This window comes from Tachyglossus aculeatus, chromosome 9 (genome assembly GCF_015852505.1).
Source record: "Tachyglossus aculeatus isolate mTacAcu1 chromosome 9, mTacAcu1.pri, whole genome shotgun sequence".
Taxonomy (NCBI): domain Eukaryota; kingdom Metazoa; phylum Chordata; class Mammalia; order Monotremata; family Tachyglossidae; genus Tachyglossus; species Tachyglossus aculeatus.
The window spans coordinates 58,778,030-58,791,560 of NC_052074.1; the positions used below are offsets into that span (position 1 = coordinate 58,778,030).

Sequence of the window (13,531 nt, forward strand, 5' to 3'; positions counted from 1 at the left end):
ATAGAATAAATATGTACAAGTAAAATAAATAGAGTAATAAATACGTACAAACGTATATACATGTATACGGACTGTGTCCAACCATCTTATCTTGTATCTACTCCAGCACTTAGTATAGTGCCTGGCACATGGTAAGCAGTTAACAAATACCATAAAAAAAAAAAAGAAATCATCCTTCACTTCTCAGGCTGGCCAAACTTGACCCCCTGGATTTGCCCTCAAATCGTCCTTGAGAGGTAGAGGTGATTCAAGTGATGTCGGCTACTTCAGTGGGAACTAGGTCTCGGCCAAGTGGCAGGAGAGAGTGACTTTGTCCAAATAAGGCAGGACAATAAGGGAGTCCCTCGGTCTCTCTAATGACATTTTGGGGAAGTGGCCAACTGACCCCACTGGAATGTGTGTGTGGGGGGGGTTTCTCTGCTTCTCAGGGAGGGAAATCTGTTCCCCAAGGTGGGGAATCAAAAGAATGGATGGGCAATAGCTCCTATTGGACTTGGGCTCAAACAGTGGCAGAGTAAGGGAGGGGGACTTTGGGGTGGTTTGTCCAGGTGGGATGAGGGCCGATGTGCTCGTGGCCCAGGTGGCATTCAAGGGACCGGGATGGTACGAGGGTTGATGTTCAGAGGGCCCTGGTGGCATGAGGGCCAATGTTCACAGGGTCCGGGTGGTATTAGGGCTGACATTCATGGGGTCCGGATGCTTGAGGCCTTGTATCACAGAGCCCGGGTGGGATGAGGACTGACATTCGCAGAGTCCAGGTGGCATGAGGGCCGACAATCACAGGGCCCGGGTGGCAAGAGGGCCGATTCATTCGTTCACTCATTCAATCGCATTTATTGAGCGTTTACTGTGTGCAGAGCACTGTACTAAGTGCTTGGAAAGTACAAATCGGCAACAGACAATCCCTATCCAAAAATGGGCTCACAGTCTAGAAGGGGAAGGCAGACAACAAAACAAATGTGATGATGGGGCCCCGATGTTGACGGGGCCCTGATGTTGATGGGGCCATGGTGGCATGAGGGCTGATGTTGGCAGGGCCCCAGTGGCATGAGGGCCAAAGTTGACGGGGCCCTGGTGGCATAAGGGTCGATGTTGATGGGGCCCTGGTGGCATGAGGGCTGATGTTGATGGGTCCCCGGTGGCATGAGGGCCAAGGGCTGCAATCTGGATGTCTGCCTGCCACCTAAAACTCAACATGTCCAAGACTGAACTCCTTGTCTTCCCTCCCAAACCCTGCCCTCTCCCTGACTTTCCCATCTCTGTTGACGGCACTACCATCTTTCCCATCTCCCAAGCCCGCAACCTTGGTGTCATCCTCGACTCCGCTCTCTCATTCACCCCTCACATCCAAGCCGTCGCCAAAACCTGCCGGTCTCAGCTCCGCAACATTGCCAAGATCCGCCCTTTCCTCTCCATCCCAACCGCTACCCCGCTCATTCAAGCTCTCATCCTATCCCGTCTGGACTACTGCACCAGCCTTCTCTCTGATCTCCCATCCTCGTGTCTCTCTCCACTTCAATCCATACTTCATGCTGCTGCCCGGATTGTCTTTGTCCAGAAACGCTCGGGGCATGTTACTCCCCTCCTCAAAAATCTCCAGTGGCTACAAATCAATCTGTGCATCAGGCAGAAACTCCTCACCCTCGGCTTCAAGGCTGTCCATCTCCTCGCCCCCTCCTACCTCACCTCCCTTCTCTCCTTCTCCAGCCCAGCCCGCACCCTCAGCTCCTCCACCGCTGATCTCCTCACCGTACCTCGCTCTCGCCTGTCCCGCCATTGACCCCCGGCCCCCGTCCTCCCCCGGGCCTGGAATGCCCTCCCTCTGCCCATCCGCCAAGCTGGCTCTCTTCCTCCCTTCAAGGCCCTGCTGAGAGCTCACCTCCTCCAGGAGGCCTTCCCAGACTGAGCCCCTTCCTTCCTCTTCCCCTCGTCCCCCTCTCCATCCCCCCATCTTACCTCCTTCCCTTCCCCAAAGCACCTGTATATATGTATATACGTTTGTACATATTTATTACTCTACTTATTTATTTATTTATTTCACTTGCACATATCTATTCTATTGATTTTATTTTGTCAGTATGTTTGGTTTTGTTCTCTGTCTCCCCCTTTTAGACTGTGAGCCCGCTGTTGGGTAGGGACTGTCTCTATAGGTTGCCAACTTGGACTTCCCAAGCGCTTAGTCCAGTGCTCTGCACACAGTAAGCGCTCAATAAATACGATTGATTGATTGATTGACGTCGAGGGGCGGGGCGCGAGCTCGAGGGGCGGGGCTCTGGACGTCGAGGGGCGGGGCGCGAGCGCGAGGGGCGGGGCTCTGGACGTAGAAGGGCGGGGCTCTGGGCGTCAGGGCGGGGGCGCGCGCGCGAGGGGGCGTGGCGCGTGCGCGAGGGGGCGGGGCCCTGGACGTCGAGGGGCGTGACGTAGGCGAGAGGGGGCGGGGAGAGAGCGCGAGGGGCGGGCGCGGGCGCGAGGGGGCGGGGCTCTGGGCGTTGAGGGGCGTGGCTCTGGACGTCGAGGGGCGGGGCGCGAGCGCGAGGGGCGGGGCTATGAACGTCGAGGGGCGGGGCGCGAGCGCGAGGGGGCGGGGCTCTGGACGTTGAGGGGCGTGGCTCTTCGCGTCGAGGGGCGGGGCGCGAGCGCGAGGGGCGGGGCTCTGGACGTAGGGGGCGTGTCACTAGCCGTAGGGAGAGGGCGTGAGGGGGCGTGGCTCCGGACGTAAGGGGCGGGGCGCGAGCGCGTGAGGAGGCGCGAGGGGGCGTGGCGTGCCCCCCCCCTCTGCCGCGCGGTGGCTGCCGGGATGCGTCCCGGCGAATGTCGGCGCCGGCGGTGACCTTTGACCCCGCGCGCTGAGCGGCCTTGGGCGGCGGCTGCGGCGGCCATCATGGCGGACGCCTGGGCGGGACGGGCGGAGGCCGGGGGAGGAGGAGGAGGACCGGGAGGACCGGAGCGGGAGCGCGCGGGGCGGCGGCTGCGGGTGCTGAGCGGACACCTGCGGGGACCCGCCGCCCCCGCCGCCATCCCCGCCGCCATCCCCAGGAGACGGTCAGTCCGCGCCGCCTGTGACGTGGGGGGGGGGGGGGAACACTGATGAGGGAACCGAGGCCCACCGAACTGTACTGACCGTATTTGGGAAGCGCTTACTACGTGCTAAGCGCTGGGGCAGGGGGTCCAGGGTTTTGCAGGTGAGGGAACCGAGGCCCAGCCAACTACAGTGATGGTATTTGGGAAGCGCTTACTACGTGCCAAGCGCTGGGGGGGTCCAGGGTGAGCAGGTTGTCCCACGTGCGGCTCGCAGTCTTCATCCCCGTTTTACAGATGAGGGAACTGAGGCCCACCTAACTATAATGACGGTATTCGGGAAGCGCCTACTACGTGCCAAGCGCGCGGGGGCCCAGGGTTTTGCACGTGAGGGAACTGAGGCCCAGCCAACTATAATGACGGTATTTGGGAAGCGCTTACTACGTGCCGAGCGCTGGGGGGGTCCAGGGTTTTACAGGTGAGGGAACTGAGGCCCACCGAATTATGGTGATGGTGTTTGGGAAGCGCTTACTACGTGCCAAGCGCTGTGGTGGGGGGGGGTCCAGGGTTTTACAGGTGAGGGAACTGAGGCCCAGCCAACTGTAATGATGGGATTTGGGAAGCGCCTACTACGTTCTGAGCGCTTGGGGGGTCCAGGTGAGCAGGTTGTCCCACGTGCGGCTCGCAGGCTTCATCCCCGTTTTACAGATGAGGGAACTGAGGCCCAGCTAACTGTAATGATGGTATTTGGGAAGCGCTTACTACGTTCTAAGCGCTGGGGGGGTCCAGGTGAGCAGGTTGTCCCACGGGGGGCTCGCAGAATTCATCCCCGTTTTGCAGATGAGGGAACTGAGGCCCACCTAACTATACTGACAGTATTTGGGAAGCGCTTACTACGTGCCAAGCCCTGGCGGCGGGGGGTCCAGGGTGAGCAGGTTGTTCCACGGGGAGCTCGCAGGCTTCATCCCCGTTTTACAGATGAGGGAACTGAGGCCCAGCTAACTACAGTGATGGTATTTGGGAAGCGCTTACTACGTTCTAAGCGCTGGGGGGGTCCAGGGTGAGCAGGTTGTCCCACGTGCGGCTCGCAGGCTTCATCCCCGTTTTACAGATGAGGGAACTGAGGCTCAGCCAACTGTAATGATGGCATTTGGGAAGCGCTTACTACGTGCCAAGCTCTGGGGGGGTCCAGGGTGAGCAGGTTGTTCCACGTGCGGCCCGCAGACCTCATCCCCGTTCTACAGATGAGGGAACTGAGGCCCAGCGAACTATGATGACGGTATTTGGGAAGCGCTTACTACGTGCCAAGCGCTGGGGGGGTCCAGGTGAGCAGGTTGTCCCACGGGGGGCTCGCGGAATTCATCCCCGTTTTGCAGATGAGGGAACTGAGGCCCACCTAACTATACTGACGGTATTTGGGAAGCGCTTACTACGTGCCAAGCTCTGGGGGGGGTCCAGGGTGAGCAGGTTGTCCCACAGGGGGCTCGCAGTCTTCATCCCCGTTTTGCAGATGAGGGAACTGAGGCCCAGCTAACTACAATGATGGTATTTGGGAAGCGCTTACTACGTGCCAAGCGCTGGGGGGGTCCAGGGTGAGCAGGTTGTCCCACGTGCGGCTCGCAGTCTTCACCCCCGTTTTACGGATGAGGGAACTGAGGCCCACCTAACTATGATGATGGTATTTGGGAAGCGCTTACTACGTGCCAAGTGCTGGGGGGGCCCAGGGTTTTACAGATGAGGGAACTGAGACCGAGATAACTATAGTGATGGTATTTGGGAAGCGCTTACTACGTGCCAAGCTCTGAGGGGGTCCAGGGTGAGCAGGTTGGCCCACACGGCTCGCAGGCTTCATCCCCGTTTTACAGGTGAGGGAACTGAGGCCCAGCTAACTGTAATGATGGTATTTGGGAAGCGCTTACTACGTGCCAAGCGCCGGTGGCGGGGGGGGGTCCACGGTGAGCAGCTTGTCCCACGGGGGGCTCGCAGGCTTCATCCCCATTTTACAGATGAGGGAACTGAGACCCAGAGAATAATAAGGATGGTATTAGGGAAGCACTTACTATGTGTCAAGCGCTGGGGAGGATCCAGGGTGATCATGTTGTCCCACGTGGGGCTCGCAGTCTTCATCCCCGTTTTACAGGTAAGGGAACTGAGGCCCAGATAACTATAATGTACCATCATTTGGGAAGCGCTTACTACGTGCCAAGCACGTTCTAAGCGCTGGGGGGGATCCAGGGTGATCAGGTTGTCCCACAGGGGGCTCGCAGACTTCATCCCCATTTGACAGATGAGGCCACTGAGACCCAGAGAATAATAGGATCTTGTTAGGGAAGCGCTTACTATGTCCCAATCGCTGTTCTAAGCCCTTGGGTGGGGGGGGAGGGGGGGGAATCCAGGGTGATCAGGTTGTCCCATGGGGAGCTCGCAGTCTTCATCCCCGTTTTACAGATGAGGGAACTGAGGCCCAGATCATTATAATGATGGTATTTGGGAAGCGCTTACTACGTGCGAAGCACTGTTCTAAGCACTGGGGGGGGGGGGTCCAGGGTGATCCACGTGGGGCTCGCAGTCTTCATCCCCATTTTACAGATGAGGGAACTGAGACCCAGAGAATAATAAGGATGGTATTAGGGAAGTGCTTACTATATGCCAAGCGCTGGGGAGGATCAAGGGTGATCATGTTGTCCCACGTGCGGCTCGCAGTCTTCACCCCCATTTTACAGATGAGGGAACTGAGGCCCAGATCATTATAATGATGGTATTTGGGAAGCGCTTACTACGGGCCAAGCGCTGTTCTAAGCGCTGGGGGGAATCCAGGGTGATTAGATTGTCCCATGGCGGGCTCGCAGGCTTCTTCCCCATTTGACAGATGAGGCCACTGAGACCCAGAGAATAATAAGGATGGTGTTAGGGAAGCGCTTACTATGTGCCAAGCGCTGTTCTAAGCGCTGGGGGGGATCCAGAGTGATCAGGTTGTCCCACGGGGGGGCCACAGTCTTCATCCCCATTTTAAAGATGAGGCCACTGAGGCCTAGAGAATAATACTTAATAAGTGCTTACTATGTGCTAAGCGCTGGGGGGGGTATCCAAGGTGATCAGCGCTTTGCACATAGTAAATGCTTAACAAAGGCCATCATCATTATTATTATTATCAGGTTGTCCCACATGGGGCTCACACTTTTAATGCTCACACTTTTAATCCCCCTTTTACAGATGAAGTAACAGGCCCAGAGAACTATAAGGATGGTATTTGTGAAGTGCTTACTACGTGCCGAGCACTGTTCTAAGCGCTGGGGGGGATACAAGGTGATCAGGTTGTCCCCCGTAGGCTCACAGTCTTCATCCCCATTTTACAGAAGAGGGAACCGAGGCACAGAGTATAATAATGATGGTATTTGTGAAGTGCTTACTATGTGCCAAGCACTGTTCCAGGTACTGGGCGGCATCCAGGGTAATCAGGTTGTCCCACATGGGGCTCACAGCCTTAATCCCCATTTTACAGATGAGGGAACTGAGGCCCGGTGAAGTTGTGACTTTTTGTGTGGAATTTAAGGGCTTATTATGTGCCAAGCACTGTTCTAAGCACTGGGGGGGATCCAAGGCGATCAGGTTGTCCCGCGTGGTGCTCACAGTCTTCACCCCCATTTTACAGATGAGGGGACTGAGGCTCAGAGAAGTAATTTGCCCAAAATCACACAGCTGACGGGTGGCGGAACCGGGATTAGAACCCATGATCTGTGATTCCTAAATCCGGGCTCTTTCCGCTGGGCCACGCTGATCTGTCCATCAACCCTATCTCTTGAGCGCCTCGTAATAATCATCATAAGAATGGTGTTTAAGTGCCTACTAGGTGCCAAGCGCTGTTCTAAGCACTGGGGCGGATGCAAGAGAATCAGGTCGTCTCACGTGGGGCTCAGAGTTCAATCCAGCCGAGCTAGTCACCCCCTTCCCTGCCCAGGAAAAGTAGCCGTGGGCAGGCAATGTGTCCATTTAGTTTTGCATCGCCCTCTCTTAAGCGCTTAGTACAGTGATGATGATCAATCAATCAATCAATCAATCGTATTTATTGAGCGCTTACTATGTGCAGAGCACTGTACTAAGCGCTTGGGAAGTACAAATTGGCAACATATAGAGACAGTCCCTACCCAACAGTGGGCTCACAGTCTAAAAGGGGGAGACAGAGAACAAAACCAAACATACTAACAAAATAAAATAAATAGGATAGATATGTACAAGTAAAATAAATAAATAAATAAATAAATAGAGTAATAAATATGTAGAAATATATATACATATATACAGGTGCTGTGGGGAAGGGAAGGAGGTAAGATGGGGGGGATGGAGAGGGAGACGAGGGGGAGAGGAAGGAAGGGGCTCAGTCTGGGAAGGCCTCCTGGAGGAGGTCTTGCTCCTCCTGGAGCAAATGATGGTATTTGCTGAGCGCTTACTCTGTGCCAAGCACTCTTCCAAGCGCCGGGGGAGATATAAGGTTATCAGGTTGTCCCGCGTGGGGCTCACGGCCCCAGTTCCCATTTTCCAGAGGAGGTCACTGAGGCACGGTGAAGTTATTTGCCCAGAGTCACACAGTTGGCAAGTGGCGGAGGCGGGATTAGAACCCACGACCTCTGACTCCCAAGCCCGGGCTCTTTCCTTTAGCATTGCGTCATCAGTACAGTGCCCCGCATGAGTAGGCACTCAGTAAGTACGATGGGATGAATGAAAATCAATCAGTCGTTATTGAGCGCTTACTGTGTGCAGAGCGCTGTGCTAAGCGCTTGGGAAGTACAAGCTGGCAAAAGGAGGGCCTTAAAACCGCAATCCTTACAGCGCGGCTCAGTGGAAACAGCCCGGGCTTTGGAGTCAGAGGTCGTGGGTTCAAATCCCGACTTTGCCACTTGTCAGCTGAGCGACTTTGGGCAAGTCACTTCACTTCTCTGGGCCTCAGTTCCCTCACCTGTAAAATAAGGATGAAGACTGTGAGTCCCACGGGGGACAACCTGATTACCTTGTATCTACCCCAGCGCTTAGAAAGTGCCTTGCACATAGTAAGCGCTTAACAAATACCAACACTATAGGCCCTACTGAGAGCTCACCTCCTCCAGGAGGCCTTCCCAGACTGAGCCCCTTCCTTCCTCTCCCCCTCTCCACCCCCCCATCTTACCTCCTTCCCTTCCCCACAGCACCTGTAGATATGTATATATGTTTGGACATATTTGTTACTCTATTTTACTTGTACATATCTATTCCATTTATTTTATTTTGTTAGTATGTTTGGTTTTGTTCTCTGTCTCCCCCTTTTAGACTGTGAGCCCACTGTTCGGTAGGGACTGTCTATATATTGCCAACATGTACTTCCCAAGCGCTTAGTACAGTGCTGTGCACACAGTAAGCGCTCAATAAATACGATTGATGATGATGATGATGATGATGAGTCCAGCGAGATCAACAAGTCTTGGGTATCCTTCCCTCTTCCTTTGCTCTTCTTCCCTGTCGCCCTTCCCACTTTCCTCACCTGCCGGTTTCACTCTCCCCACCTGCCCCAGGATTTCCAGGCTTTGCCCCAGGGAATGCCGCCTCAGCGCTTGCGGGCCGTGCGATCCGAAGGAAGGAATGCAAAACCTCAAGTTTCATGAGGTTGACTCATACGTGGACCAACGTGTAATTGGTTTTTAATTTGTTCTCCCTGATCTGGCTGATGACTAGCTAAATATATCACAGGCCACCATTCAGCGGACCTCCTGGGTCTCGGTCTTTTCCAATGACTGATTTGGCTACGAGACCGTCGCCGCTCACTTTTTTCCACGAGCGGTTCCAGCGGAGTTTCACCTCTTTGGTCGTTTTTAATGGTGTAAGAAGAGCCGTGAAAGGTTTAATGCAAATCTAATAATAATAATAATTATTATTATTATATCTGTTAGGCGCTTACGACGCACCAGGCACTGTACTAAGCGCTGGGGTGGGTACATGCAAATTGAGTCGGACACAGTCCCTGTCCCACGTGGGGTTCGCGGTCTCGATCCCCAGTTTACAGATGAGGGAACTGAGGCCCAGAGAAGTGAAGTGACTTGCCCAAGGTCCCACAGCAGACAAGTGGCAGAGCCAGGATTAGAACCCATGACCTTCTGACTCCCAAATCCATGCTCTATCCACTATGCCATTTAGACTGTAAGCTCCCTCTGGACTAAGCTCCTTGTGGGCAGGGAGCATGTCTACCAACTGTTGTTGCCAGCTTGTACTTCCCAAGTGCTTAGTACAGTGCTCTGCACACAGTAAGCGCTCAATAAATACGATTGATTGATTGTTACACTGGGGACTCTTCCAAAGACTAGGACAGTGCTGTGCACATAATAATAATAATAATGATGGCATTTGTTAAGCGCTTACTATGTGCAAAGCACTGTTCTAAGCTCTGGAAGTAAGTGCTCAATAAATATGACTGATGATCGATTGAATTAATGGTCAACGTCAGTGAGATCGTGTGGAACCATTTTGGGGGACTGCATTATTTCTGCTTTTTGAAAATAAAATTGCAGGCAAAGTTGATTGCACCATTATGAAAAAGTGAAGAGTGAATCCTTTACTTTCTTCCTTCCCCATCAACCGATAAACTGTTGCCTAACTTGTGCTTCAGTTCCTACCGTATGTCAGAATAGCTCTTAGTATTGCAACCTGATTTCAGAATTCTGGAAACAGCTAGTTCATAAAAAAAACTACTCTTTCTTTTTGTGAACAACGTGGTGTCGTGAATCGTGTGTCCATTAATTGTTTTAAGTTTGTAAAAATTCATCTCTGCTAGAGACTTGGGGACAGACCTGGAGAAAAGCCAGTCTGCTGAACATAACTCAGACTCGGCTTTGCCGTGTAGCCAGGTGCCCGGAGACAACAGTTCTCCAAAGTGGGAGAATCTTCCAGCGCTCCTGATCCGCTCTGGGCTGGGTCTTTCCAAGCCATGGATCCGGGCAGGGAGACCAGAAGTTTTCCTTGGAGCGGTAGCCCTGATCTCTCCCAGGGCGCTACTCTGATAGCAGCAGTAACATTTATTAGGCTCTCCATACTAAGCGGTGGGAGTCTTTTAGACTGTGAGCCCACTGTTGGGCAGGGACTGTCTCTATATGTTGCCAATTTGTACTTCCCAAGCGCTTAGTACAGTGCTCTGCACACGGTAAGCACTCAATAAATACGATTGATGATGATGGGAGAGAATACCCAGATGGAAATTAGGCACCATCCCTGTCGCTTCAGGGGCTCCCAATCTAAGTGTGGGGGAGAGATGGGAGACAGACACATCAAGAGTGATGAAACAATAAAACACAACACAAGCAAATGCACATAGCAGGCTCAAAGTCTCGGTGGGAGTGATGTCGATAATAATAATTGTGATATTAGTGGGTCAAACACTGTTCTAAGCACCGGGGCAGATACAATATATCCAAGTTGGACAGAGTCTCTATCTCACATGGGGCTCACAGTCTCTTCCCTCAGCCCCTTTAAGTTTACTCCATGGTGTCGGCCAGGGGTTAACGGGCAGACGGGTAAAACTCAGGTTTAAAATACACCTGAGTATTTTAAAAGCGCGTCCGTTTCCTACCGAGTTGAGGGGCAGACCCGCGGGTGGCCGCGATCCGGTCACGCTGTGCCCCTTTAGGGAGAACCGTTCCCAAAGGTGAGCTGCCCTTCTTTCTCCAAGAGTGAAGTAACTGAAGATTCAGCAACTCTTTGGAATCCGTGGAGGGAAGTGTGGTCGCTTGAGCAACGGGAGATGTGAGCTGCCTAGCTCGAGGCAAGTCTCATGTTTATTCATTCATTCAATTGTATTTATTGAGTATTTACTGTATGCAGAGCACTGTACTAAGTGCTTGGGAAATACAAGTTGGCAACGTATAGAGACGGTCCCTACCCAACAGCAGGCTCACCGTCTAGTTGGTGTGGGAGGATGCGGTGGCAAAGGTCCGAATTGAGTCGCACTGCTAATGTAGGTTGCCCAGCAGGGCTCCGTCTGGATCGGAGGGGCCGTTTAATCTGACGAGATGGATGTCAGCAAGTATAGAGTACTTCCACTGTGCATTTTTTTATATGGTATTTGTTAAGTGCTCTCTACGTGCCAGGTGCAGCTCTAAGTGCTAGGGTAGATACAAGATAATCAGGTTGGACACAGTCCGTGCCCTACCTGGGGCTCTCAGTCTTAATCCCCTTTTGACAGACGAGGGAACTGAGGCCTAGAGAAGCCAAGTGACTTACTCGAGGTCCCACGGCAGACGAGTGGCGGAGCTGGGATTAAAACCCAGGTCTTTCTGACTCCCAGTCCCGTGCGCTGTCCTCTAGACCGCACTGCTTCTCCAGTGGACATGAGTCTATCATAGTGCTGGGGTAATCAATTAATCAATCAATCAATAATGACCTGGAGTTCACCATTTCTGGCCAACAATGGGGTCAGAGTCCAAGGGGGAACCCCCCCATTTTAACCCCAGGGGAGGTAGAATTTGCCCACCCTCTGCTTCTGAAGTGGGGCTTCCCTCCTGCAGCATGAGAAGCAGCGTGGCTCTGTGGAAAGAGCACGGGCTTTAGAGTCAGGGGTCATGGGTTCAAATCCCAGCTCCGCCAGTTGTCAGCTGTGTGACTTTGGGCAAGTCACTTCACTTCTCTGTGCCTCAGTTCACTCATCTGTAAACTGGGGATGAAGACTGTGAGCCCCAAGTGGGACAACCTGATCACCTTCTATCCCCCCAGTGCTTAGAACAGTGCTTTGCATATAGTAAGTGCTTAACAAATGCCATTATTATTATTATTATCAAGCGTTGGGAGTGCGGCTGTGCCGGCCATTGGCCGGCTTCGTGTGGTTCCCAGAACCCAGGCACATGAAAGTTGTAAGGATCCATTCCCGGGGGAGAAGGAGGAGGCTGCCCGGCTAACATGCCATCCGGGAGCTGAAAGCTTGGCTTCTTGGCAGCTGATCCCAGGAGACTTCCCCGCTGGCAACGGAAGACCTGTGTCTTGAGGCCCGTTGGAAGGCAAGTTCGATTCCTAGGCCGTTGCTTGGCGTGAAGACTCTTTCTGGCCCCCCAAAGTTCAGCGAATGCTGGCACGTCGGCCGTAAAATTTAGCTGAGCTGGGCAGAACAAGAATTTTAAGTAAGTGGCTTTGGACCCTGAGATCAAGCAATCCATGGTATTTGTTGACTACTTACTGAGTGCAGAGAACTGCCCTGAGCACTTGGGAGGATACAGTTCCTGCCCTCAAGGAGCTCGAAGGCTATCGGAGAAGACAGGCAGGAAACGAGTCAGAGTGCCGTGAGCATCAGGGAGGAAACCTTCTGAGCCACGTGCAGGATTGAGGACTTAAGCCCTCTCTAAGAATAGGTAGGTGTGCTCAGTGTTGATTCTGGAGACTCATAGGTAAATGTCAGTTGCATCGTGGCATACTAGCCAGGAAAGTCGGCCACTAGGTTTAAGGTCACCGGGCCTCTTTGGTCTGTTTGAAATCAAGCCATTGGTCATGCCAGCCGATGTGTTTGGCAGGCTTCACTCTGAAGAGGGCTTTCTACTAGGTATTGGATGCCCCTGCTGACTGAGTCATTGTCTGCCCCGCACACAGTTCTTACATACTTCTCCACACTAAGGTACATATTTACATTTTCATTCGACCGTATTTCTTGAGTGCTTACTGTGTGCGGAGCACTGTACTGAGTTCCTGGGAGAGTACAGTACAACAATAAACAGACACATTCCCTGCCCACAACAAGCTGAATTTATATACGCATTACTTTATTCAACTATTTCGGCCTGCTACATATCGTTATTTTACCTCCTGCTCCCATAATTTATAAACACATTTATCTCCCCTATTGGATTGAAAGTTCCCGGTACTGTTCCTTGTGCTTAGCCCAGTGCTTTGCTCTCAGCGGGTGCTCGGTAAATGCCACCGATTGTGGGGCCCAGAGCTAAGTGGTAACATACCTGGGGTCGTGGGATCCGCCGGTCCCCGTAACCCCTCGAGTGAATGAAGTCCCGGTGGGGAGATGAGAACTCAGTGGGTCTGCAGGTCGGGACAAAGTAATAATAATAATAACAATAATAACAATAACAATAATAATAATAATAATAATAATAATGTTGGTATTTGTTAAGCGCTTACTATGTGCCAAGCACTGTTCTAAGCGCTGGGGTAGATACAAGGTAATCAGGTTGTCCCAAGTGGGGCTCACAGTCTTAATCCCCATTTTACAGATGAGGGAACTGAGGCCCAGAGAAGTTAAGTGACTTTCCCAAAGTCACACAGCTGAGAAGTGGCGGAGCCGGGATTTGAACCCCTGACCTCTGACTCCAAAGCCCGTGCTCTTTCCACTGAGCCACACTGCGTGGGGTTACTGGTGAAGAGTACCGCTGACCAGATTTCTGTTGCCTTCAGGTGGGTTGGGGTGGAGTCCTTTACGGTACGGCCCGAAATAAAAAGGAAAGTGGCAAGCGAAGGGGAGAGAGGACTGTCTTATATCTGAGACACCTGTATCTTTAGGTTC

General features: G+C 52.9%; 1 protein-coding gene across 1 annotated transcript in view; it reads left to right on the forward strand.

Annotated features, from left to right (window-relative positions):
- Positions 1-2,881: 2,881 nt before the first annotated feature.
- The window catches only part of AGPS (alkylglycerone phosphate synthase), a 112,609-nt gene continuing 101,959 nt past the window's right edge, over positions 2,882-13,531 (forward strand). The window contains exon 1 of the mRNA XM_038750898.1: positions 2,882-3,042. Coding sequence (XP_038606826.1) covers positions 2,882-3,042 — 161 coding nt within the window. The remainder of the gene's footprint in view (positions 3,043-13,531) is intronic.